The 25,937-nt window shown below is 50.5% G+C and overlaps 2 protein-coding genes across 2 annotated transcripts in view; both read right to left on the minus strand.

Moving 5' to 3' along the window:
* CACNA1S (calcium voltage-gated channel subunit alpha1 S) overlaps positions 1 to 21,863 on the minus strand; it is a 58,719-nt gene extending 36,856 nt beyond the window's left edge. Inside the window, exons 1-10 of the mRNA XM_049770788.1 lie at positions 21,712 to 21,863; positions 20,230 to 20,335; positions 9,160 to 9,299; positions 8,262 to 8,404; positions 7,960 to 8,112; positions 6,095 to 6,300; positions 5,297 to 5,400; positions 3,153 to 3,298; positions 2,766 to 2,847; positions 1,992 to 2,152 (exon numbers count right to left, since the gene is read on the minus strand). Of these exons, the coding sequence (XP_049626745.1) occupies positions 1,992 to 2,152; positions 2,766 to 2,847; positions 3,153 to 3,298; positions 5,297 to 5,400; positions 6,095 to 6,300; positions 7,960 to 8,112; positions 8,262 to 8,404; positions 9,160 to 9,299; positions 20,230 to 20,335; positions 21,712 to 21,863 (1,393 nt within the window). The remainder of the gene's footprint in view (positions 1 to 1,991; positions 2,153 to 2,765; positions 2,848 to 3,152; positions 3,299 to 5,296; positions 5,401 to 6,094; positions 6,301 to 7,959; positions 8,113 to 8,261; positions 8,405 to 9,159; positions 9,300 to 20,229; positions 20,336 to 21,711) is intronic.
* A 1,644-nt stretch (positions 21,864 to 23,507) lies between these two features.
* ASCL5 (achaete-scute family bHLH transcription factor 5) lies at positions 23,508 to 24,053 on the minus strand. The gene has a single exon (XM_049770685.1). The coding sequence runs from the start codon at positions 24,051 to 24,053 to the stop codon at positions 23,508 to 23,510; it is 546 nt and encodes a 181-aa protein (XP_049626642.1).
* Positions 24,054 to 25,937: the final 1,884 nt, after the last annotated feature.

Here is a 25,937-nt window from a genome sequence, read left to right on the forward strand (position 1 = left end):
AAATAGTCCTTCCATGAGGCCAGATCCACTGGCCATGTTAACCTGTTATTCCAGCCATGCATAAGCATATGACATCATTGACCAATTTTCTTTTTCTTTTCAGCATTCTTTTTCCTTGGCTTCTGTGACACAACTTCTGGATTTCCACCATTTCTATGGCTTTTCCCCAAGATTCCTCAGCAGATGTATTTTAATTAACTTTTGTTCGAAACCCTAGTCAATATATGCTAGCTTTGAGCAAAAAAACTTCAGTGCCACCATCCCTTGGTGATGTCATCTTAGCATTTTTTACCCCTGACAACCAAATTCTGACATTTTTTTTTTTTTGGTTTTTGGGCCACACCCAGCGGTGCTCAGGGGTTACTCCTGGCTGTCTCCTCAGAAATAGCTCCTGGTAGGCACGGGGGACCATATGGGACACCGGGATTCGAACCAACCACCTTTGGTCCTGAATCAGCTGCTTGCAAGGCAAACACCGCTGTGCTATCTCTCCGGGCCCTAAATTCTGACATTTCTATATGCACATTCAACATTCCAGCAGAGACCAGTCTTTTGCCTTCTAGACCTATTTTTCTATCTTTGATGGAATTCCCCAAAGATTCCTAAACCAAGCCCAAACCAAGCCCATATCTCTGCTGATACCCCAAACAAGGGAACCATCCCTCAGGGATCATTTGCCCCATCTCAACAATAGTGACACAACCTCCTTGTATATTCATGATCCAGGAACCTCAAATTTATCTCTCACTTTTCTATTTGAATCTTTTCCACATTTGGCAAATACTTTAGCAATACCTTGGCATATTCAAAGGGGATCCCAGGTAGATTGTTTAAAATGAATGAATGGATGGATAAGTGCATGAATAGAAGAGTAGGTAGTAGGGTAAATGGATGGGTAGATAATGGAGAGAGAAAAGAAATAATGCATGGGTGGGTAGATGAGTGAATAAAGGGTGAATGGATGGGTGGACAGATAAATAGATGAGTGGATGGATGAATAAAAGGAAGACCGATGAGTGGATAGACAAACTGATGGGTGGATGGGTGTATAGATGGTTGAATGGATAAAGAATGGATAGGTGGGTGGATGGAGAGAGAGGAATGAATGAGTGGGAACAGGATAAAAGATGATAAATGGATGGATAGGTGGTTGGGTGGGTGGAGGAAGGGAGGGATGAACAGATGAAGAAACGGATAGATGGAAGCAGCTGTATCTGATAATTATTCTTTCTATATTCTTTCCATAGAAAAGGGAAATTGATATCACACTGACACAGAGCACAAAATGAATTTTGATTTTTCCTTTGTATTCAGAATCTCCAAAGAAAAACTGCCAAGCTGTCTTCCTGGCCCAAAGAGCAGTGACATGTTTTCTTCTCTTTCATGGGGCAGGTCTCCCAGGACCCCAGATTCTGCAGGTGATAAGCTCCAGGCCCCATCTCAGGTAGTCTCAGGCCCCCACTTCTGCCCCCAGTTAGGCTTAAGAAGTCCACTCACTGCCATCTATAGTTTGGCCTAAAATGTTCCAGAAGTCCTTCAGTCCAGAGCTCTTTGAGCATAGTCACTCTGTACCCCAAGGCCTTTTCTGTGCCTTACATAGAAACCAATGTTGGACGTCTGCTATTGAGAAGTGCTACTGGAATGGGGTTGCTTGAAGTTCTAAATTCCTGACAACCTTTATGCCCAGTATCTTGTCATAATAATTTGCCCTCACACTCAGGTAAGCACCTGGAGAATATCCTAACACATTGTACTTATCACCCATAATTTATTTATGCCAGGAGAAGCACAATTGGAGTTTCCCCTTGCCTTGGGAAGCCATTTTTCACTATAAGAGAAGGGGTCAGACCATATAATCAAGTTCCAGCAATTTATAATCTCTAGAGAACCTTTTGCTGTCGAGTTGACCTCGTCTGCAGCTCCAGAGGATCCATGAACTGCTCTGGCCATCAATCACCTCCTCTTTCCAACCCTGCTCTGCTCCAACTCACCTTGCAGATGGGTCAGCCAGAGAGGCTGGTTGTGGTGCTCAGAGGCAATTGACAGGGTGTTGAGGGCCACGATCAGAATGACCAGCCAGTAGAAGACCCTGGACTTGACCACGTCGTGGCACTTCCAACGGATGATGCGGTTCCAGTGCCTCCAGTGGCGGCTGAGGCAGAGGTGGAGGGTGATTGTCCTGTGGGTGCCTCTGGGGGACCCACCCACAGCCTCAGCTGGACTCATCCCCTCCCGCCCTGCTGTGAGAGACAAGGAGACGTGAACTACAGGGCCAGACTGAGGAATAGCCTTACCTCTTACCAGCAAAGTTTTTTACCCACTAAAGGACAATTCCCAGAGGTCTGGAGGCTGCCCACAGCATGTCATGCATCATGGAAAGATCATGGAGGGACTACATTTGTCTCCACGAGCTCCTCCATCTCTCCTGGGTGTCTGATTCTTTAGTGTCTGATCTTTCAGACTTCCAAGAATGGGCGCAGCTGGTCATAACCCTGCAGCCTCCAATGCTCATAAACTAGCCTCCTTGCTGCAACACTTCTTTGCGTGTCCCCTCCACAACTCCTATGGTCTATATATAGGTCACCATCTCATGCCTCAGCACAGCTGCCTACGAGCCAGCCTGATTTTGAGTTTCTGAGCCAGAGGGTCCCTGCATTCTCAGAAAGGCAAAAGCTTCCTCTGGGCTGGGAAAGAACCTGAAAGGTCCAATGACCTCCCTGGTCTCAGGGGAAGGTGTGGGAGGACCTGGGGCTGCAGACACTCACATGAACTGGATGACCTTGTCCAAGCCCTCGATTTCATACAGGCTGTCGGTGTCAGAACCTCCTTCGTCCAGAGCCAGCTTTCCTGTGGGAGGAGAGCTGCTGGGTGGCCCTAGCTGAGCATTCAGGGGAGACCCGCGATGGGGACACCTAGGCCAGTGGCCTGACCCAGCCAGAGGCTTCTGCAAGATCCTGACATCAGAAGTGAGAATGCCAAGAGCGCCCCCTTCAGGGAAATTGGGGCAGAGGCTGTCTGGGAGCTGCTCCCTTTTGGGGTCTCTTTCTCCCATTCCCTCCCACTGACTCTGTTTATTGAATTGTAGGAGGTTTGGGAAGCATGGGATGAGATGCCAGGGGTTGGGGAAAGCTGAGGGAGCCCTAAGTCCAAACCTTCTCTCAGGTCATCCACATCCATGACCTCGCCCTGTGTGATCCAGCTCATGTAGCCTCGGAGATCTTCTTCTAGCTGCTGTTTCTCCCGGAGCTTCTGGAAAGTTCCCCTGGACTTGGCCTTCTCCCTCTCCTTGGTGAATTCCCTGCAGGTCAGCGGAGGCAGGAGGGGAGGAGCGAGCAGTGTCTGAGGCCAGACGTTCTGTGTTCACTTTAGCATTGGGATAGCCCCTGCTATCAGGGTTGACGCTCTGGTCTCACCCATGCAAGGTCATACTTTGCTGCTGAGCCCCTGCCCAGCACCGCAGAGCCATAAATGGTTCCCTTGACTGAGTTTTTTTCCCTGTTTCTGTTGGGTTTTTTTTTTTTTTTTTTTGGTTTTTGGGCCACACCCGTTTGACGCTCAGGGGTTACTCCTGGCTATGCACTCAGAAATCGCCCCTGGCTTGGGGGGACCATATGGGACACCGGAGGATCGAACCGCGGTCCGTCCTACGCTAGCGCTTGCAAGGCAGACACCTTACCTCTAGCGCCACCTTCCCGGCCCCTTTTTTCCCTGTTTCTATCTGAACTAAAAAAAGTTCTATCAAGCCTACTGTCACCTCTTCCATCCCAACCACTTTCTGCCACCTGATCTAACTGCTATGGTCCTAACTGAATTTTCTGGAGCAATTCAGATGTCCCTGGTGTCCTGATCCTCTGAGAGGCCTAGAAATGCGCCCTGACTTAGAAACCTCAGGAGTGGGCATGAGGTATCAGCTCTCCTGGGCCTAATTGAATCCAGGAGGCAGCCCCAGGTCAGTCGGGGTTTGAGGGGGCAGTGGACCACCAAACCAGGTGGAGATGGAAAAGATGGAGGGATACACCAACATTCCATACATCTGAGGAACTGGCCTCAGGCCTTGAAAATCTGCTTACAGCTGTGTGATCCTAACAGGCAGATTCAGTTGGTGTCCTGAGCCCTCTGATAGCCATGTGAAGCCAAGTGCTCAGGCTCAGGCAAGCGTAAAAGGCAGAAAGTCAGCCATATTGTTGCTGTGTAAAGAACAGGTGTGGATGAACATGAGGCAGCCTCAGGAGCCTCAGGAACAAGAGCAACTGGCAGGTCTGCAGCGATTTGGTCAAAGGCATGGCCAATGTAGAGTACATTTGCAAAAGTTAGATGGCACCTGCTTTTAAGATGAACAAGTCAGGGGCCGGAGAGATAGCATGGAGGTAAGGCATTTGCCTTTCATGCAGAAGGACAGTGGTTTGAATCCCAGCATCCCATATGGTCCCCTGTGCCTGCCAGGGGTAATTTCTGAGCATAGAGCCAGAAGTAACCCCTGAGTGCTGGCGGGTGTGATCCAAAATCCAAAAAAAAGAAGAAAAAAAGAGATGAACAGGTCAGCAGATGTGCTCAGGCTGCTGAAGCTTCCTGTCACTTGCATCCATCAGGGATTAAAAACTCAGCCAAGGGCACTATTTATGGCTCTGTGGTGCTGGGCAGGGGCGCAGCTGCAAAGTTTGACCTCACATGGGTGAGACCAGAACATCAACCCTGACATCATAGAATAAAGACAGGTTTCTCCCATACCAGTGCCCACGGTCCCAAATTTCAGCTAAATGGAGACTTAGGGGGTGGAGAGGGCATTTGTGGGGAGAAACCTACTCTGTACCCTGTGGCTGGCCAAGGAGTCACAGCAGACCCAGAGAGAAGAGACTGCTCATTACTAATGACTAATAAGTACATAGCTCTGATTCCAGGATGGATTATATTCTAAGCACTTCATCAAATTATTCCAACAACCTCAGGAAAGAGGCAATTCCCATGTGACAGATGTGGACACAGAAAGGTTAGATAATGGGACTAGGGACAAACAGCTATGAGGCACGGGCACAAGGGTTTCAGGGTGGGAAGTTTAGTCCTGAATCAATACTAAATAGAAGGTAACTCAAGGCTGAACATCCACACATACACATGTAGGACCAGGATGCTGGGTCTTGTGAGATCTAAGACCAAAGGACAGAGGGAAGGAAGGGTAGAGAAAGCCTGAGGAGAACATGGGGACCCAAACATCCTCCCTGTACCATCTGTCTACCCCAGTTCTCCCGGAGCTCAGAGGCAGAGCTGGCATGTTTCCCCAGTCTGGGATTTCCCTTACCCGCTCAGGACGCCCAGCACCAGGTTGAGAATGAAGAAGGAGCCCAGCAGAATGAGGGTGACAAAATAGATCCAGGGCCACTCATTGCCGATGGCATCATTCACCTGGGCCAGACACAGCAGTGAGTCCCACCCCTGAGAGCAGGCTGGGGTCCCTTCTGGCTCAGACTGCACAGGAGTTGGGACAGAGGCATCTGGGGACTCCGAGGAAGGAGTCAGTGGTAGATGGAGAAATAAGTTATTCCTATCAGAGCAGCTGGCAGCTGCCAAATCCCCTCTAGCTCTGGACCCCTCACCCCATCCTCCTCCTGCCCCTCGTTTCCCTCTTCAGCTGGTTTATTTATAACCAAATTTTCGAAATAAAAACTTCTTGGGCTCTGGCCAAGCCCTAACCATCTTTGAGGACTAGCCCCATGTTTCATGTGGAGAATGATAGATGCTCTCTGCTTGAGGAAACAGGAGAAATAAGTCAGGTGTGGGGGGTGTTTGATGATTTGCCCCTAGGATATAACTTTATGGGAACCATTCACACTAATCCTGCTTATTTGGGGGACAGATATCACTGTGTTCAAGGTTCAGGACTCAGGGCTCACTCCTAGTGATGCTTAAAGAACCATATTCAGCACTAGGGACCAACCACACACCAGGCAAGCATTTTAGCCCCTGTACTATCTCTCTGGTCCCAACACTAATCTTTTATATTTGTTGAGCCTGGAATAGTCTTACCATCCTCTTCGCCCTCTCCCAAGTTATAGCCAGGGATTGGGGAGAAGCTCCAGCAGGAGGAAGCCAGACTCACCCAGTAGAGAACATCGGTCCAGCCCTCCATGGTGATGCATTGGTAGACAGTGAGCATGGAGAAGCCAAAGTTGTCAAAGTGGGTGATACCGTAGTTGGGGCCGGGCCAGCCTCCTCGGCACTCACTGCCATTGATGGTGCATGGGCGGCCTGAGCCGGTCCTGGCACATGGTGAGGGTTTCTCATTCTCCACTGTAGCCACGATGTCTGCAGATAGAAGCCAGGGAAGGAGTGTGAGACCAAGGTGGGTGGGGGACAGGAGGAGAAAAGACCAGGGCATCGAGCTTCTGCGAGTATCAGGACTCAAGCCACTCACAAGCACAGGGCCATGCCAGAGGGTTTATCACATTCTTTATTTGGTGTGCTCTGTTTGGGGAGTGCTCAGTGCTTTCTCTTCTCTGTTTTCAGTGATCTCTCCTGGCAATGTTCAGAGAAGTAAGTGCGGTGCTGGAAATCAACCAGGATTATGCAGGGCTGGGGAGGCAGTACAGTAGGTTCTTACCTACTCAGCTGACCCGTGTTTGATCCCCAGAACCCCTTATGGTTTCCTGAATCCCACCAGAAGTGTGGTTGTGCAGAGCAGGTACATTAGCCCTCCCTGAAATCTCTCCAGCTCCTCACTACCATTCTTTCCCAATGCATTATTATATATTAGGAAGGGGACTGGGGAGTGACTTGGAGGGCTGGACCACATGCTGTGCTGGACCCAGCTGTGTGAGTCCCAGACTAGATTTATAACTCTGGCAGCAAGGACGGGATGAGAACTGCAGGGCTCTCCTGACTCTGAGTCTCAGCTCACAACACTTAGGGCCCCGTGTGGTTTGTGGGTGGAGGAGGGGTTATTTTCTTTCTTTTTTTAATTTTTAAAGTTACTTTAACTTTATTTAAAGAAAAGGCATCACATAGTTGACATAAATGAGCATAATTTGTTTCCATATAAATGATAGCAAAATTATTAAAAAAAGAAAAATGAAAAAGAATGAGAAGGAAAATTAAAAAAAAAGAAGTACAGTAGCAGGCACATTTGTGAAAATTATTATATCTCCAATTAACTCATTAAATAATGGCAGAATTTTAGTATTTCTTTCTTTTCTTTTCTTTTCTTTTTGGTTTTTGGGTCATGCCTGACAGCGCTCAGGGGTTACTCCTGGCTCTACACTCATAAATCGCTCCTGGCAGGCTCAGGGGACCATATGAGATGCAGGGATTTGAACTGCCGTCCTTCTGCATGCAAGGCAAATACCCTACCTCCATGCTATCTCTCCAGCCCCAGTATTTCTTTTCTTAAAAAATTAATTAACTAATTAGTTTTGCTACATGCATCTGTGCTCAGGGCTTACTTGTGGCCCTGCACTCAGGAATCACTCCTGGCAGGGTTTGGGGGACTATATGTGGTACAGAAGATTGAACCAGGTTAGTTAAATGCAAGGCAAATGCCTTATCTGCTGTACTATCTCTTTAGCCCCAAAGGCTTTACCTGTTTTCTTTCTGTTCAGGACTTTTTTGGTTGTTTTTTGTTTGCTCGTTTGTTTGGGGGCCACACACAGCATTGCTCAAGGTTTATGCCTGGCTTTGCATTCAAGAATCACTCCTGGTGGGCTCTGGGAGTCAAATGGGATGTCAGGGATCAAACCCAGGGTGACCATGTGCAAGGCAAACATCCTACCCACAGATGGAGATTTGGGGACCATATGGGGAAATCAAACCTTGGTTGACTGCACTCTACCTGCTGTACTATCTATCACTCAGACCCCTGGGTCAGCAGGAGTGCTTGATGGCAGAGCCCAGGGCTCCTTTAGGGCAGTAGTTCCTGTTGGTGTGTTAGGAACCCACCTTCCTTGTCCTCTCCCTCTCCCCCACACTCACCAGTCCCCACAAAGTAGCAGGTTTTATGCATCTTGCCCTTGAAGAGCTCCAGGCCGATGATGGCATAGATGATGACCATGAAGAGGACAAGTAGGGCGATGTGGAACAGGGGGAGCATGGCCTTGAAGATGGAGTTGAGGACCACCTGTAGGCCTGCCATGAGAAAGTGGGGAGAAGGGAGATGTTACCCTCTTCAAGGGAGATCCTGGCCCTCCCCCTCTATCTCCTAGGAACTCTCTGGGACTCCAAATGGGGCAAAAAAGCAGGTAGGCCTTGGGGAGGGAGTTGGAGCTCTCACGTACTGGGCACCCCCGACACCAGGCGAAGAGGCCGCAGCACACGAAAGGCCCGCAGTGCCTTCACGTCCAGCCCAGCTCCCTTGTTGCTCATGGGTGTGGCATTGCTTTGGATGACATTGACCTGTTCCAGGATGGCCGTGAAGACACTACAAGGGCGAGAGAAAGAAGAGAGGCCCCATGGTCAGTCAGTCACGGCTTATCTGGGACTTGGGTTTACCCTTAGAGCTGGATCTGGGTTCGTCTCCTTATCAGGGACTTGGCTTTGACCCTGCTCAGGGTTGAATTCAGATAGCAGAAAGCTCCACATGGGCTCCTTGTCTCTGGGCCATACCAAGCAGTGCTCAAAGCTTCTCTGGGCCCTGCACTCAGGGATCACTCCTGGCAGGGCTGGGATGCAGGGATCAAAGGGATCAAACTGGGTCAGTCACGTGCAAGGCAAGTGTTCACCCCACTGTACTCTCATTTTGACCCAAAGGTACCATAAGCTCTTACAAACACTCTTAGGAGCCACCTATACCTTGCCTGGTGGGTATCAGGGAGAAGCTCAGAAGTGGTTCTCCCCAATGACTGTCCTGCTGTCACTTGTGCCACAACAACCATGTGACTCGGCTCTCCTTCTCTCCTGTTCCTGGGCCCAGATGTCCACTCTTTTCCAGAACCCCTCAGTGCTCCTCCTCAGTGAATATCCATTAACCTGGCCATGGTTGAGACTTAGGCACAATCAGGAGACCAGGTTTTAAACACATGACCTCCAAGGGAAGAGAATTAGGCATGTGGAAAGGTTGTACCACCTGCCAGGTGATCAGGGTCATTCACTACCCACAGAGGCTGGGTTCCAGCATGCTCAGCCACAGTGATCACCAGGCCCTCTGGCTACCAGTTCCCCTATCCTGTGCCTCACCCCAGAAAGACAATGGTGAAGTCCAGCACATTCCACCCGCTGCGTAGGTAGGCGTCTTGATGGAAGAGGAAGCCATAGGCGATGATCTTCATGGCTGCTTCGATGGAGAAGACACCAAGGAAGAAATACTCGAGTTTCTCCTGTGGAACAAGGTGGTCAGCCCTCTTTGTACAGTTCTGATCTAGGTTTGGCTGCACTCTGGGCTCTGGGCACCCTTGGCTTCAGGTGTCAGCCTCAAGATTTGCTTTTTATTTTATTTTATTTTATTGGCTTTTTGGGCCGCACCCGTTTGATTCTCAGGGGTTACTCCTGGCTAAGTGCTCAGAATTGCCCCTGGCTTGGGGGGACCATATGGGATGCCGGGAGATTGAACCGTGGTCCTTCCTTGGCTAGCGCTTGCAAGGCAGACATCTTACCTCTAGTGCCACCTCACCAGCCCCAAGATTTGCTTTTGTTTCTTTTTTTGTTTGTTTGTTTGTTTTACTTTTGGGCCACACCCAGCAGTGCTCAGGGCTGCCTCCTGGCTCTGCACTGAGGGATCATTCCTGGCTGGCACAGGGGACCAGAAATGCCAAGAATCAAACCCTGGTCAGCTACATGCAAGGCAAGTGCCCTACCCACTGTACTATCTTTCTGAACAAAAATATTTTTGTTTTTGAGGCGTAATGGGGCTCCCAAGTGGTGCCCAGGAGGCCTTGGGCACTGGTAATTCTCAGCCACCAAAGCTGGAGGTTGAATGTAAGGCTCAAAGACATGATCCTGCTTAGATTCTGTGGTGCTCAGAATACCCAGGCTATCCAGACATGCTGGGGCCTCCAAGCCATAACCTGTGATGCTGAGGGATGATATGGTACTGGAAATCAAACCTGGTTTGGGATCATGGAGGCACAAGCCCTAAATGTTGTTCTAGCTCCTGGTCTAGGCCTTAGAGCCTCTGCACATGCTGGCTTTGCTATCAAGGAATCCCCATCTCCTCTACACCCCACACCCTCCATTGCTAGTTCCCTCACTTCTTGCAGTGCTTTATTCAGAAGTCATTTCCCTCTGAGGTCATCCTAGTGATTTACTGCATGGTTCTGAGCTGTGTGTCTCCTGTGGGCAGATATCTTGGTCACAGATATAAATGACAGCTTGGACATGGTAGGACAGTGTGTAAACCTGGCTTCCCTCTCTAGGGTTTTTAATAACACTCTTTTTCTAGCTTGTTTCCACCCAGAGACAGCCATTGAAATTTGTGGATTGGTCCAATCTTAGCTACATCCAACATTTTATGTTTCTTTTCCCAATTTAGCCCTCTAAGCCTGTTTCTCCAGTAGGATGTCCATGCATTTCTTCTTATCTGCCTTACTTTCAATCTTAACCTGAGGATAAGAACCAACTGAATGAAATTCCAGGATGTGAGATAACCTGCATTCATTCCATCTCATCACACTTCTTCCAACCACAGACTTGGGGGGATAAAGCAATGTTCCTGCTAGTCCCCAAGGAAGGGATCTGGAAGCTTTTGGCTTGGGCATTTCCTGTCCCACTGCCGTAGAACAGTGGGAGGCAGGGTGGGGAAGGTCTATTTTTTGAAATTTTTTTGAAATTTCACATGGCCCTTCCTGGAGGCTCAGGGTCTGGCCTTTAAGACCCTTTTCTAGAACTTCCTTGCCTGCCTGGCCACCCCACACTGAGCCCCCTGAATGAGGAAGGGGAAGGTGGGATCCATTGTATTTGGAAGGGGAGTCTTATAGGTAAAACGAAAGGTTTTAGCTCAGCCTCACCTGGTAAATTTTCAGGCATTTGGGTGTCAATGACTCCTCTCCCATATTGTTTTGGGATCAACTGTGTAGATTTGGTGAGTGTCCCATGAGGTTGAGCAATGGGGCTCCAAATCCCACAATTCAACATCCCATAATCACCCATCCATGGGGTCTGCACTTGGAGCCAGGAGACTACCAAGGCTTCTCTCCTAGTTTGGTTTGTTCTGGGCTAAGGAGAACCCAGGCTGGTCTCACAGTGGCCAGGCAGATGGCCCCACACTAATCTTCACTGTCTATAGTGGCTACTGGCCACTGTCTACTGTCTCTCAACTAGGAGGCTGAGCTGCTTGGAACACTGGCCACCTTGCTCATGATTTGGAAGAGCAGCTATAGACTTTCAGGTGGGCAGTTGGGAGGCAGGAATCAAGCCGTATAGCCCCAAACTTTATGTGCTTTTCAGAGAATTATCTTAAAACCCAATTTCTTTTAGAGAGGGAAAATGGAGGCAGAGCTGAACTAACCCTGCTTTTTGTTTTGTTTTGTTTTCTTAAATATTTAAAAAAAGAATAATTATTATGACTATTATTATACTATGAAGACAGTTGGACCATGTCCAGTGGTACCCAGAGTGTTCTTGGCTTTTTCCAGGAGTGACCCCTGACAGTGCTCAGGGGACCACATAAGGTGCAGGAAGTGGAATCAGACTCACAGGTGATGTGACAACCTGCTTTACCTCCTGTACTACCCTGCCAACCCCTAAGTCAGCTATTCTTGTTTGTTTAGTTTGGCCTTACTCTGTTTTTCTATTTTTTGGGGGGCACCCCTAGTATCACTCTGAGTCTATACTGTACTTAGGGATCACTCCTCATGGGGTTAGGGAACCCTGTGAGTGACCAAGAATTGAACCCATTTGGCTGTGTACCAGGTAATTGCCCTCCCCACCATACTATTTCTTTGGCCCCAAACCTGCTGTTCTAGACCTTGCTCTTAATTCTTTCTACCAATTTGTATTTCTAAATCTTTTGACTTTTTGGCTTCCTCAGAATTGAACTTGGGAGGGGATCTGTATAGTGGTGGCAGGGTACCCCAAAAGAACATGACAAAGGGAAGAGAGTTAAGTCAAACTGACTTCACCTTGTCAGGAGTTGCCACAGAAGGGCATAGGCACGAGTAGGATGGAGGGGAGGGAGACAGGGCCTGCCAGACGGCCAGCAAGGGACATGGAGAGCTGCCCACACCTGCTCCTGCCTGTCCACGGCCTCCCAGACAAACCGAGCCAGCTAGCTGAGCCATGGGCTATAATGGCTTTAAGTCCCATCAGCTCCAAGCCCTAGTTCTCCCTGCACAAGGCCTGACACTGAGATCCTGAACTATAGCACAAACCTGAGTGCACAGCCTGGCCACACCCAGGAGAGACCTTTCTTTTAGGACATGGTCCCTAGAAATACTATCCCATAATATACTCATGTCCCATGGCCCCTCCAGCCTGAGCTCAGTCTTTCACAGAGGAGTGAGTGACACTCACTTTCAGATATAGTTGCATTGGGACTAGCCATGCTGCTCTGAAGTGTTCCACCTACTGGACTGCACCTGTTTCCTTCCCTCAGCAGACAGTTGACAGCAGTGGGGAAGCTGCAAGCATAAGGTGTGGTGGTTCTTCCTAGCTCCTCTTAGGACACATTCCTAAGCCACTGTGAGACTCAGTTATTTTAAATTTCAATGGTGTACAACAGGACATATCTTTTACTCCTGGCCTGTTTTATTTATTTTATTTTATTTTATTTTATTTTGGTTTTGGAGTCACACCTGACAGTGCTCAGGAGTAACTCCTGGCTCTGTGCTCAGAAATCGCTCCTGGCAGGCTTGGGGAACCATATGGAATGCTGGGAATCAAACGGGGGTTTGTCCAGGGTTGGCTGGAGGGTTGGCTGCATTGAAAGGCAAACATCCTATCACTGTGCTCTCTCTCCAGCCCCTCTCGGCTTATTTTAAATGATCTGCATATTACAGCATCTTTTATTAGAGTCTGGACCTGGGAATTCTCCTTTCTGCCTCCACTATGTTCCATTGGCTGCTATTAATTTCCATTGGCCTCTAATGGCTCTACTGGCCTCTTTTGTTCTCCATTGGCCTCTGTTCTGTTCCATTGATTTCTGTTATGCTTCATTGGTTTCTGTTATATTCCACTGGTCTCTGCTGTGCTTCATTGCCCTCTACTGTGCTCTATTGGTCTCTGTTGTGTTCCACTGGCTTCTATTATATTCCAATGACTTCCATTGTGATCCTTAGAGATCTTCATGCTTTCTTATCCTGCATCACTGCTTTAGGCACTGGGGCCTGTGGAGCAATGGCTTGACTCCAGTGTTCAGAGGCCCGCCTGGAAAACTCAGAATCTGGGACTACACCAGGCTGGTCAGGGATTGATCCACAGAGAAGCCAGAGTGGCCTAAAGTCTCCTGAAGAGCAAGTCTCTGAAGCTTTTAACACCTGCTTACAATGAGTGACAGTGCTGTGGATGGTGCTTTCACTATGGACTCAAATCCCTCCCCCCTCTCTCGTGAAGAGCAGCAGAGGTTTGAGGCCTGTCTAGACACACAGACATTTCGCCTCCTGGGGTAATAAAGGGCTGGAAGGAGAGATTGACTCACAAGGTGTGGAGGCATCAGGAAGACTTGTTTTTCACAGCCCCTCAGACACAGCCTCATTGGATCTCCACAGAAGCAGGGTCCAGCCTTACCCAAGATCCCAATGACTTCTACTGTTTAGACATGGGGTCTTTGACCTGAGCTTCTGGCACTGCTTGAGCCCAGGGCCTGCCCACCTGCCAAGATAGGGCATGGTGAGCAGCAGAAGCAGCATCAGCCAAGCTCTTTCCACCCTGGTGGTCCATGGCTCTAAGGTCATAGGCTCTAAGTTCACTAGCTGACAACTAGAGAATAGCCATGATTTCCTGAATGCCCATATGGGCTGCAGCCAAGCCAGAGCCCTGTATTCCTGCTTCATGGATGGAGGGAGTGGGACTTAAAGAGAGAAAGTGGGGGCTGAGTCTGTGAAATACCCCCCCCACCTGTCACTGTCACGACTGAGGTCACAGCATGTCTGGCCTATGGCCACACCATTTCTGATGTATCCAGGGCTGTGGCTGTGTCTCAGCCACCTCAGACTTCAGGTTCAGAAAATGACCTGCTAAGGAGTGAAGGAAGGGCTATATTTAGCCTGATGATCTCTCACCCAAATAAATGTGACCCAAATGGTGTCACCTGCCAGCCTACTGTCCCCTTAGGGATCCATATCTTCCAAACACACCGTCCCTCTCAGGTGGGATATGTCCAGACCCAAGAGACCTTGAAGCTGAGAGAATGTTTGAGAAAAGATGGGACACCAGCTCTGTTCTACATAACAACAACAACAATAATAACTGAGAGTTAATAACCATTTATGAGCCAAAATCTAGACAGTTATGGGCCAGTGTGATAGTACAGCAGGTAGGGTGCTCGCCTTGCATGCAGCTGACCCTGGTTCATTTGACCCCGACATTCCATACGGTCCCCTGAGCAGTTTCAAGAGGGATCCCTGAATACAGAGCCAGGAGTAAACCCTGAGCACCTCAAAAGATTCTATTCCCTTCACATATATCTAGGTACTGGAGAGTTGGGGACTTTTGCCTTCATTTAGCAGATAAGGAGAATAATGCACAGAGAGGCTAAGGTTATGAGTTCTTTAGGCCCTCAAAAGCCGAGTGGGGCTCACTTAAAGTCATGACCAGCCAGATACTGGCCATTTTCAAGAGTTTTCTTGCTTGCTATCTGCCCACAGCTTGCTGGCCTGAATGGGGGTACAAATAAGGTTGGGAGCCCTGACCCCGAAAGAGGCTGAAACCCAAGGAAAATGGAAAGCCAGGCTCATATTCTTCCTTTAGCTCAAATCTTGCTCCATTCATTCTGCTAAGGCCATACCAGCATCAGGCTCTATCCCAGGCATATTGCCCCAGATGGCGCAGTGGAGGGGGTGGCCTTCGGCAGGCACATTCCGAGCCCTGTAAAAAGACACTGGCCCTGTGTGCCAGAGGCTACGCCTGCAGCCTGGCGAGGGGGCGAGAGCTGCAACCTGAAGCCCAGGAATGTTCAAGGGCCCAGTCTCTGTTGGTGGGCGGGGAAGGGGCAGCAGAGCTGTATGCCACCCTTTGGGGACTGAAACCTCCAATCTGGGCAGCCCAGGAGCCTGACTTGATAGTTGTTCACAAACAACTTGAAAATTAGCAAAGGGAGAGTGTGGACCTCCACATTTGGCCCTATGGGAGTATTAGTAACCTCCTGCTCCTGGGCAACACCAGGCTTCTTACACAGTCCCTCCTTCCTCAAAGTGGGACCCAATGCCTGGGTCTTCCTTTGATTAAGATTCCAGAGTCTATCCCCATCTCTCTCTGTTCAGGGTCCCTGGAGTAACTCCACTGACCTCCCCTGAATGTTTTTGTCTTGTCTTGCTCCCTGGGGCTCCTTTAACTCCTGAGGTACTACCCTCTAACTTGCCCTCCTGCTTTTGAGCCAAATCATTTCTGACATATTCTCTGCCTGTCCAGGGGTCCTCAAACTTTTTAAACAGGGGGCCAGTTCACTGTCCCTCAGACCATTGGAGGGTCTGACTATTGTAAAAACAAAACTTATGAACGAATTCTTATGCACACTGCATATATCTTATTTTGCAATGAAGAAACAAAACAGATACAAATACAATATGTGGCCCGCGGGCCATAGTTTGAGGACCACTGCGAGTCTAGACTCACTCTCACAATCTTCTCTTTGCTGATGGCTTGTGGGTGCAATGAGCTCCCTGCAGTCTGGCTGAGACTGCTGGGGACTTTCTGGGGTCTCCTTCAGCCCTTATGGGGTGACCTGAGAAGGAGAGCTAATTTAAAGAGTGAGATTCATGGGGGCAGAGAAGCTGGAGAGAGAGAGCTTTGTCTGCATGGGGTTTTGGGAATGAGTGCTGGTCTGATTTTCAGCTGTCCTTGGACGTCTAAGTGCACCCCAGAATCCATACTCCCATAACATTAGTCCCTGGGACCTCACCTTCACCTCCTCTCTTCTGGGAGAGCTCTAAGGTGGGACTTTCTAAGCCTGGGCTCAGTGGGTATGTGTGGGGTGCCCGAGGCCCCAGACATGTGAGGACCCAGAATGACAATGGGGCTTACCATACCCTACCCCAGCCAAATGTTCCCCCAAGATAGCTGGTTCCCCTCTAGATTTACTGTAACCCCCACCCCCATCCCAAATCCCGTTTGAGTGAACTCATGAGCATCCCTTAGCCAGCATCAGCCTCCTGCCAGTCCATCCTTCTCCTTCCAGGGACCCATCACTCCCTTTCCTATACCCAAACCTGGCTTCATAGTAGCCCTCTCATTTCCTTCCTCTCCAGGTCTTGGCTCCAGCAATGACTCCAAGCCCCTCTTCCTGCAGGTTTCTCTGTTAGTGCCTTCACCCTGGAACCTCGTCCCAAGTTCTGCACCTGAGCCCCTGTATCTATACTTACTCCATCCTGTTTAGAGAGCCAGAGGGCCTGGACCCTCGTGGAAGGTGAGAATGAGGTGGTGGCTTTGGCCTTTCTGCTGGGTTTTCCCCACCTGCCCTGGGGTTTCGGTGCTATGTGGGATTTTGGTTTTGCTTTTGGGTCACACCTGGCAGCACTCAGGGGGCCATGTAGAATGCCGGGATTCGAACCACCATTCTTCAGCATGCAAGGCAAATGCCTTACTTCCATGCTATCTCTCTGGCCCCGCTATGTGGAATTTTAACTCCACTATCTTGTGGTTATTTGAGGTGAGGGTTGATTCCCTGCCCACCAGTGTCTGGTGAGTGCTCACCCCATCCACAACACTCCAGATGGAGGAAGGGAACCAGGTAACTCTCCTGCAGCACCCACTGATAACTGTCTAGGATGGGGATGTCCAGCCAAGCCACCCTGGGCCCACCCCACCAGAGCCAGGGGCAGAAGGGCCTGACTTAGGTGTGGGCACCATGGCTCCTAGGACTTAACTCAAAGGGCATTGAGTCTGAGAGAAAATGACTGGAAACACCAAATGGACCAGTATAGGGCAGTGAAGGCCCATGCTGAGGACCTTCAAGAATAGAGAAGACTACTTCCCTGTCTCAGAACCTACTATATTCCCTTTCACTGCTTCTTTCATTGTTCAGCTCTAACTGCTTGGTCCATTGCTTCCTTTAAAGGCTATGGAGACAGAACCTGAGCTCCTTTGATTCCCAGTAACATCAGTGTGGCTGAGATATGCAGCCATTAAATAAGAAGTAGCTGAGTGATAGTTGATGAAGAGGGGTCAGCATTCTCTGGACAATGAAGGGTCCCTCGATTTTCTGAAACACCCTGAGAGCTAGTGCTAGAGGACGAAAGAAAGCCTCCTTTCCTCCTGCTATGTCAGTCTTTGCCCTTCCTCCTGCTCTGTTAGAGTCTCTCAGTCTCTAGCCTTTGTTTCTTCCCCCATCTCTTGTGCCTCATGCTTGCTTTAATGGGGTCTGAAAGACACATATATTCAAGAGGGAATGAGGGGGTCTCCCCAGGAGCTGGTGTATAATCTGAGTGTCACCTCTTTCAGGCTTTGTCATAAAGGGACCCGTCACTCTCAGACAACACTTCCAGCTCTGATAACTGAAAGGACAAATGCTGCTTCACATAGTTTTCTGATTATGTTTTCTGCTTCCAGAAATGCCTCCATCTCTAAAAGCTGCAGACCATGCCTGAGGCTGTCTCACTCCAACACAAAGCATGTGAGATGCTCAGAAACAGGGCCACCATTTTGCTTGAAGATGGAGGATGAGTGACTCTGAGGTAATTGATACCAGTACGAGGGCAGAGCTTCAGTTTAAAGCAGTCAGCATCTCAGGTTGACATGGAGCACAACCCAGACCTCCAAAATCCTGCAAGGGGACACCAGAGGCCTCCTTGGCCCAGAAACAGAGAAATGGAGAAGCACCTTCCTCCCAAATGGGAACCTTGTTAGTTGGCCCTGCCACATTTAGTCCTAACTCCTTTCATACTCTGGCTCTGTAATTTCTTCTAGCACATACTTAGAACCTCGGTTTCTGGATGGCTCAAGATAGATCTCCATGGAAACCAGCAGAAAGGACAGGCAGCGAAAAATCTTTCTTTCAGGCACTCTGGCTCACCCACGGGCCATCTGCCTCTCACTGGCAGGACACACTAATGGCAGCTGTGGGCCCCATTGTTCTGTCTCTGAAGACCAGCAATAAAATCTGTGGACTCTGTTTCAAGGGTGCTGCTGACCCAAGAAGTTCATACTGCCATTGTAACAACATTGAAGTAGCTAGGGATAAGACTTGGAAGATGGATGGCCTTGGACACTGGGTCCAAACTCTGAGTTGCAAGGGACCTGAAAGCTAGTACAGTGGGTAGGGCTCTTGCCTTGATGAGGTCAACCCAAGTTAGAACTCCAACATTTCATATTGTCCCCCAAACACTGACAGGAGTAATTCCTGAGTGCAGAGTCAGGAGTAACCTCTGAGTATTATCAGGTGTGGCCCCCAAACAGTTACATAGTTCAACAACACTTAATATATGCTATAATAAATAAGTAATTCCTAAATCTTTAAAATACATTTACATCATCTTTGTGGGGGTTTTTGTTGTTGGTGTTGTTGTTTTTGGACTGCATCAGGTGATGCTCAGGGGTTACTCCTGGCTATGCACTCAGGAATCGCTCCTGGCTTGGGGGAGTATATAGGACACTGGGGGATCAAACTGCAGTTCGTCCTAGGTTAGTGCGTGCAAGGCAAATGCCCTACTGCTTGCGCCACTGATCCAGCTCTACATAATCATTTTTTAAAAATAAATTTGATTGATTGTTTTGGGGACCACACCCAGCAGCACTCAGGGGTTACTTTGGGTTCTGCACTCAGAAATTGACCCTGGCAGGATGGAGGCCCAGATGGGCTGCCGGGAATGGAAATGAACTAGGTCCCTCCTGGGTAGACCGCATGCAAGGTAAACATCCTACCGCTGTGCTATCTCTTTGGTCCCGCATTTACATAATCTTATGAACAATTTATAACCTATTTGGAGGAGGCGAAGTCAAACACATCCTGGAGTACTCAGGAGTCATCTATGGCATCCCATATGATCCATAGAACACTACCACGAGTGATTCTTGAGAGCAGAGGTGGAGTAACCCCTGAGCATTGCCAGGTGTAGCCCCCAAATAAACGGAAAAACCTGAAAAAAAAAACCCTGAAAAATCCTTTGCTCATCCTGGGACTGGTAAGTCACTTGTCTGTGGGGCTTGTCTGTGGGGGAGGAAATAAGCAATGGCATCCGGTTCTTAGCACAGAGTTGGCATCCAAGAAATACTCAGTAAGTATGATCGCTGTCTAGCTAGCAAGTCCTTGTTTATTTATCCATAAGAGGATGGATGGGGAGGCTGGTAAGAGTGCCAGGGTAAAGGCCTTGCATGCAGCTGGTCTGGTTCAATCCCTGGAGCACAGCTGGGAGGAACCCTTGAGCACAAACTCCATGTGGTTCCCCCACCACCACATACACACACATAAAGAGTGAGATGGGAAAAGACAAGATAATCAGGTTCTGGAAGGTCCCTCAAGCTCTGCCATTCATTGGGACTTGTCTGTGTCTTGGTGGTGGCACAAGGAGAAGGTGGTACAGAATGTTAAATCCTGTCCTCTCTTGGGACTCCTGAGTGAGACTCCCCTGGAAAGGCAGAGTCAAGGCAGAAAGTTCCTTCTGGAAGCATCAGGAAGGGACATTGACATGAACTGAACTCCCTAACCTTCCATGTATCTCCAGACTCTTCTGGGGACAGTCAGTCAATTTCAGGGCTCACTCCTGGCTCTGTGCTCAAGGATCACTGCTAATGAGCTCAGAGAATCATATTGGATGCCAGGAATTGAACCCAGGTCAGGCAAGTAAGTGCCCAACAGCGCTCAGGGGTAACTCCTGGCTCTACGCTCAGAAATCGCCCCTGGCTGGCACGGGGGGACCATATGGGATGCCAGGATTCAAACCACCGTCCTTCTGCATGGAAGACAAATGCCTTACCTCCATGCTATCTCACCGGCCCCTCTATGCTCATTTTTGAGGGTGCTCAGCACAGCCCAGACACAGCGAGCCTCCAGGCATGCACCACTGTGTTCATTCACTCAAGATGACCCTACAAAGTTATGACAATTCCCAGAGCCCTACAAAGGGCCCCAAGTCAAGGACTGTGTCCCAGGAAAAGAAAGTTCCAGATGGATTGTCCCTGGGCAACCCTGATGGGGATCACAGCCAATAGGGAGGGTCTTACCAGGCCCATGTTCAGGGTGTTGTTGTCATCCTCTGGCATGGGAAGGTACACAGCCAGGGCCACACAGTTGGCAAAGATGGTGAGCAAGATGATGGTCTCGAAGGGTCTGGACTGAAGTTAAGGAGAGGCCACAGGTGCGTGTGATGAAATAGCAGGTGGGGGAGACTAAAGGGAGCCAGAGGACCAGTGGGGACCACTGTTCTCTCCTTTTCTTTCCCTCATTCTCTCTCTCCTTCCCTCCTTTCCTCTTTCTTCTCCCCTTCCATGGGGACCTTACATGTAGCTGCTTTAGGCCTGGGATGAGGTTTAAGTCAGAGGCTCCTCATTTTTTTTTTCTTTTTTATTTTCGGCCCCCCGCGCCCCGCCGCCCCTCTGAGGCTCCTCATTTTAAGAGCTGGAATTCCCCGTTTGCCCTCAAACCCTGCAGAAGTCAGATACCCCAGAGAAGTAGAATGGAGGGGAAGGAAAGAAGAGGGCTTAACTGTCCTCCTCCTGGCTACTCCCCAAGGGTTCCCTAGGCCCCTCTATTCTCACTTTGCTGGTGGTGCAGCCTGGGCCAACCTGAGTGGCTGGGAAAGAGGAGGAAGGATTCAAGTGGTGAGGGGCTTGAGTAGAGGCTGGGTGCAAGGCATAGCAGATGGAAGGTGTATTTGGACGCCCCATTCCCTCCCCAGAAACCGCTCATGTGGCAGGAGACATGGAGCCCAAAAGAAAAGACATTGAGGATCCAAGGCTGGGGAGGGAGACCCCAGGGCCAGTGGGTCCCCCAGATGGGTAGGAGAGGCTACTGGAGACTTGAAGGGGCTTAGGGCAGCTGGAGAACCAGCTGGTCCTTGCCCTGATCTTGCCTTGCCAGATCTCCAGTTTAGCCTGTTTTCCATTCTTCAAAGGGAAGTGGGGGGGGGGCAGGAGTGGGTAGCCAGACTCGATTGGGGGACCCTACTGCATCGGCTGTGATAGTCCTCCATGGACCCCCTCCCCAAGTGCTGCTGGCCATACCTTATCAACCAACTGCACCTCCCTCCCTAAATGACTCCAGAGTGCCACCATCTTCCCCCAGCACCCAGGCTACAGAGAAGGGGTTTGGGCCTGTCCCCTTGGCCTCTTGGATCTGAAGATTCAGGCCTGTTGGGTCTGTGGCTTGGAACCCAACAGTGTCCCAGGTTCTGCCTCATCTCCTGTGGCCTCCCCTGCCTGCAAACCCCAAAGACACTCCGCACCTGCAAACCCGCCCTTCCACGCCCTCCACCAACCAGAGTTGGGAGAGTTTCTTGCAGGGGTTCCCTATTATATGTCAATATTAGTCTGATCTCTCCTGCTCTTGAGTTAGGGGCATGGCCCATTCCTCTCGTAGGGAAAACAGGGTGCCAGGATCTGAGGCCTTAGAGTTTCCTCCACTTCCCCCACCCTCAGCCTGTTTTTGGTAGGCTCACCCCATACAAGCTTCTGTCCCCCCTGCCCCAATATAGGCCCCAAGGATACTTCCATTCCACGACGCTAATACAGGCCTTTCGCAGTGGGTTTTGCAGGGTCAGGCAGAACAAGGCACGGGGTGGCCTGGGCAGCACCTCGGGGTCTGGTTTCTTGGGCTGCTTCTTCTTCAAACCCTCGTCCTGAGGTGATTGTGGTTCCATGGTTCCTTTGGTCTCACCCAGCCCAAGGCCCTCTCTGCCCTGCGTCCCCAATGCCCCAACCTTGGGGACTGGACCCACAGTGGCTCCTGAGCCAATGGGGGTGGGACTGAGGATTATCCTCAGACTCTTGGTGGGTAAAATTAGCCGCCACCCGTAGCCGAAGTCCTGGAGCCAGGCAGCTGTCACCCTGTTCAGCCCAGCAGTCTGTCCCAGGGAGGCGGAGTGGGGTGGGGCTGGGGGAAGCAGCTTAGAGGTGGAGACCAGACAGAAGACAGATGAATCTGGAGGCAGGGCCTTAGAAAGTTCATGAAAAGGCTCTCAGACCTCAATCCAGGGGTTTCATCTGGGCCCCCCATTTTGTTGTTGTTTGTTTTTGGGCCATACCCGCAGCACTCAGGGGTTACTCCTGGCTCTATGCTCAGAAAAAAAAAAAAAAAACCCTGGCAGGCACGGGGGACCATTTGAGATGCCGGGACTTGAACCACCGTCCTTCTGCATGCAAGGCAAACGCCTTGCCTCCATGCTATCTCTCCGGCCCCATCTGGGTCCCCTTGACCAAGATGAATCTTCCTCCCATATTGCAGGAAAAAGCTCTGGGCATCGCCCATGGCTCTCTCCATGGCATGTTCACTCTTGACATCCCCCCGACCCCACCTCACCATCTGTACACTCCATGTCAGGGAGACAGTCGACTACTCCACATCTGTACAGAAGGTTCCAGAACTCAGGATTAGCCACCACCTAGCTCACTGGTTGAGAATGCATGATTTGTACCTTCTTCCTGTTGCCTCCTGGTGACCAGGGAAGCTGGAATTCCCCTCGCCAGCTGTCAGCTGGCCACAGAAGCTCCAGGACCCCACCCTCACACACACCATCCCAACAACAGATTTAGGTGCAGGAAAGGCAACTCAGTAAAACTTTATTTTCCTGCCTGCATTTGATGGGAGAGAGCCCCATCCCGGCAAGTACAGTCCTCACCCAGCCCTGGAAAACTCAGGTCAAGGTTGCTGTGGGGGTGGTCATGGGGGTGCGGGTGGGCCACGTACACTCTACCATCTCTCCCTAATTCTGAGCATAGGCACCTTCCATTATTGACCTCTGCTTTCCTTCCTCAAAGGAGGTTTCTGTTGCGTTACACCTTATTTTACCCAAAACAAAGACCAATCCTGGTTTCTTTGTATGTTTTGTTTACAACTTAGATTTACCCCCAAACAGAGATGGCCTGACTTGTAAAGCTGGGTGGGTATACTGCCCCACTCAGGGGTGTTCTCTGTACTCAATAAAAGCTGTAGTTCTGGCAGGAGCTCCATACTAGGTAGAAGACTGTCAGACTACACTTGTTTCACCCTCAACCTAGTCTTATTTATTATGCGACCCTGATGCAGACTCAGTTCACCTGGGCTTGGAAATACAGTGCGTAGGGGTGATTTTACAGTTTCCTCAAGCCAAGAAGAACCTCATGAAGCCTCTTGGGAAGAACCGGCCATTCTGGGACAGTGTGGCCAGATCCGGGGGGGAGACAGGACACACTCAGCCTTCCTCTTAGTCGATGGAGGACACCCATCCAATCCATCCATGAGGATGCTGTGACATCCAGCATGAGCCAGACCAGGGGTGATGGTGCTGCAGCGGGTGTGGACGCGGTCAGTGGCTGGACTCCTCCGACTCCAGCAGAGGTGAGGAGGAGGAGAAGCAGGGGGACTCGGACGCATCGGGGCCCCGGCAGGTGGGCGCTCCGAGGGGTGCCGGGCCTCCGTCCGGGGAGGCGCTGAGCAGTTCCTGCAGGTACTTGATGTAGCGGATGGCGGCGCGCAGCGTCTCCACCTTGCTGAGCCGCTTCTCGGCCAGCGCGCCGGGCAGGTGGCCCCGGAGGCGCGCGTAGCCCTCGTTCACGCACTTGACCCGCTGCCGCTCGCGCTCGTTGCGCTTCTGGATGAAGGCGGGCTCGAAGGGGTAATCGTAGACCCCGAAGGCGCCCGGGAAGGGCACGTAGGGGAACACGCCCGCGTAGGCGTCGTAGTAGGGCGCCTCGGCAGGCCCCGGGTACAACAGGAAAGGCACGTTTCCCAGGGGCTCGGCGGGGGGTAGAGGCGCCTGCCTGGGGGGCGCGGGCACGACCCCCAATTGCATGCAACTGGGGGGCGCACCGGGCCTGCGCTCCACCAGGGCCCTGCAGAAGTTATTGTTCATGGTGGTGCCGGACCCAGGGCCAGACCCGCCCTAATCTCCCGGGACGCGTCCAGACGCAAGCGAGCTCCGGGAATGAGTCACATTGCAGGCAGCAGCTCTGCACCCCCAAACCCCCAACTTCTTAGGGCCTCTTGTCGCTCTCTGGGGTGGCTTCTGTAGTGACCCTAATGCAAGCCATTCCTTGGGATAAGGGAGGCCCTTTGCGACAGCGCTGGGAGCTCAGATTCTGTGGGAGGTGCTGCAGAACTTGGGCCGCCTTCACCTTCACCCACGGGGCCCGAAGGCACCGCCATCAGCCTGCAGCAGCCTGCGAGCCCAGGAATTTCGTGCTTGTGTACCCCAGCCCCAGCCTTGTTTCTCACGGCCTGAGTCGGGAGGAGTGATGGCAGGCTGCAGGATGGGGAACCGACAGTTAAAGGATGCTGCTGGGATGTGTCAACGCAGCCAGAAATGTTTCTAAAGAGGACAAGAGTGAACATTCTATTAGGAAAGGATACACTGCATGCAAGCATTGCATGCAGTTGATCCGGGTTCAATCGCTGGCACCAATTTTGGAAGCACAGAGCCAGGAATAAACCCTGAGTACTGCCAGTGTTGTCCCCCAACACACACACACACACACACACACACACACACACACACACAAAACAAAAGGAAAAGAGTGCCTTGTTGGTGATCTGGAGTGTCACCTTCTCCTTTCCAGACTTGTGGACACCCTGGGGATATGCAGGCACCTGATGTGGCCATGGCAGCCATGCTAGAACCCAGATTTGGGTCGTGACTCACCCATTAACCAAGTTAAGTGCTCCTCTGAGTAGTGATTCCTTTGTCAGGAGGGAAGGAAAATGTCCCTCAGGAGAAGAATAACAGGAATCAACGGAGACGAAATCCAAAAGTTCATCTCGGGCCAGAGAGATCTACCAGGAATTAAGGCTCTTGCCTTGCATGAGGCTGATTCAAGTTTGATTCTCAGCGCCATATATGGACCCACAAACTCCACCAGAAATGACTCCTGAGCACAGACAGCAGAGTAAAACCTGAGCACCACAGGCTATTATGCCAAACAAAATAAAATCCAAACGTACTTTCTGCAGGGCACGGCTTATTAAAATGAGTGTTCAATAGCCTCATTTCCTCAAGTGGGAACATTTGTGGACCCTAAGTCTACACTAGAAATCCCAGTGAGGACTGCAAATAATCAGGGGTGAAGTCTTCACGGGAAGATGTGATTCTTGGATTCTAGAATCTCAGTGGGTGCCCCGACCTTTGGAGTACCATATGCTTTGAGGGTGCCTAACACAGCATCTAGTCTTCATCTTCAGTGCACAGGACCTGGCTCAGCCCTAGAAAGTCATAGATGCCCCCGGAAGGCAGAAGTGACTAGAGGATTAGGCCTGGAGTTGGGCTAATTACACACAGCCTGCCTGGTCCCAAGGAAGCTGTTATTTCAGAAATAATTGTTGGGTGGATGAGACTTCTGGCCTCAGATGGGAGGTTATCAGATTTACCTGTGATGTCGCTTCCTTCAGGAATTCAGGCCCCACTGCTCTCTGTGGTGTGTTTGCCCACGTCCCATGAAAGTCCCCCTCCTCGTGGGAGATGTTGGTGAGCAAGTGAGTGCAAAGTGGCCATGGTTGGTTGGGGTCTGGATGCTGGGTGAGGCCATCTTGGGAGAGCCAGGGTCTGCAGAAGTGCCCCATCCCCTCTTTTGAGCCTCAGCCCAAGTGCATTCCCCTCTCTTTCTCCATGCTGAACAGAACCTGGAAAGCACCAGAAACAGATCCTAGCGACCTGAACTCTCAATGGTAGAAGACACTGTGAAAGGTAAGGGTGTAGTATCACCCTTCCCTGACCACAGCCATCTAACAGCTCTGACCACTCTTG

Source organism: Suncus etruscus, chromosome 3 (genome assembly GCF_024139225.1).
Source record: "Suncus etruscus isolate mSunEtr1 chromosome 3, mSunEtr1.pri.cur, whole genome shotgun sequence".
In the NCBI taxonomy this organism is placed as follows: domain Eukaryota; kingdom Metazoa; phylum Chordata; class Mammalia; order Eulipotyphla; family Soricidae; genus Suncus; species Suncus etruscus.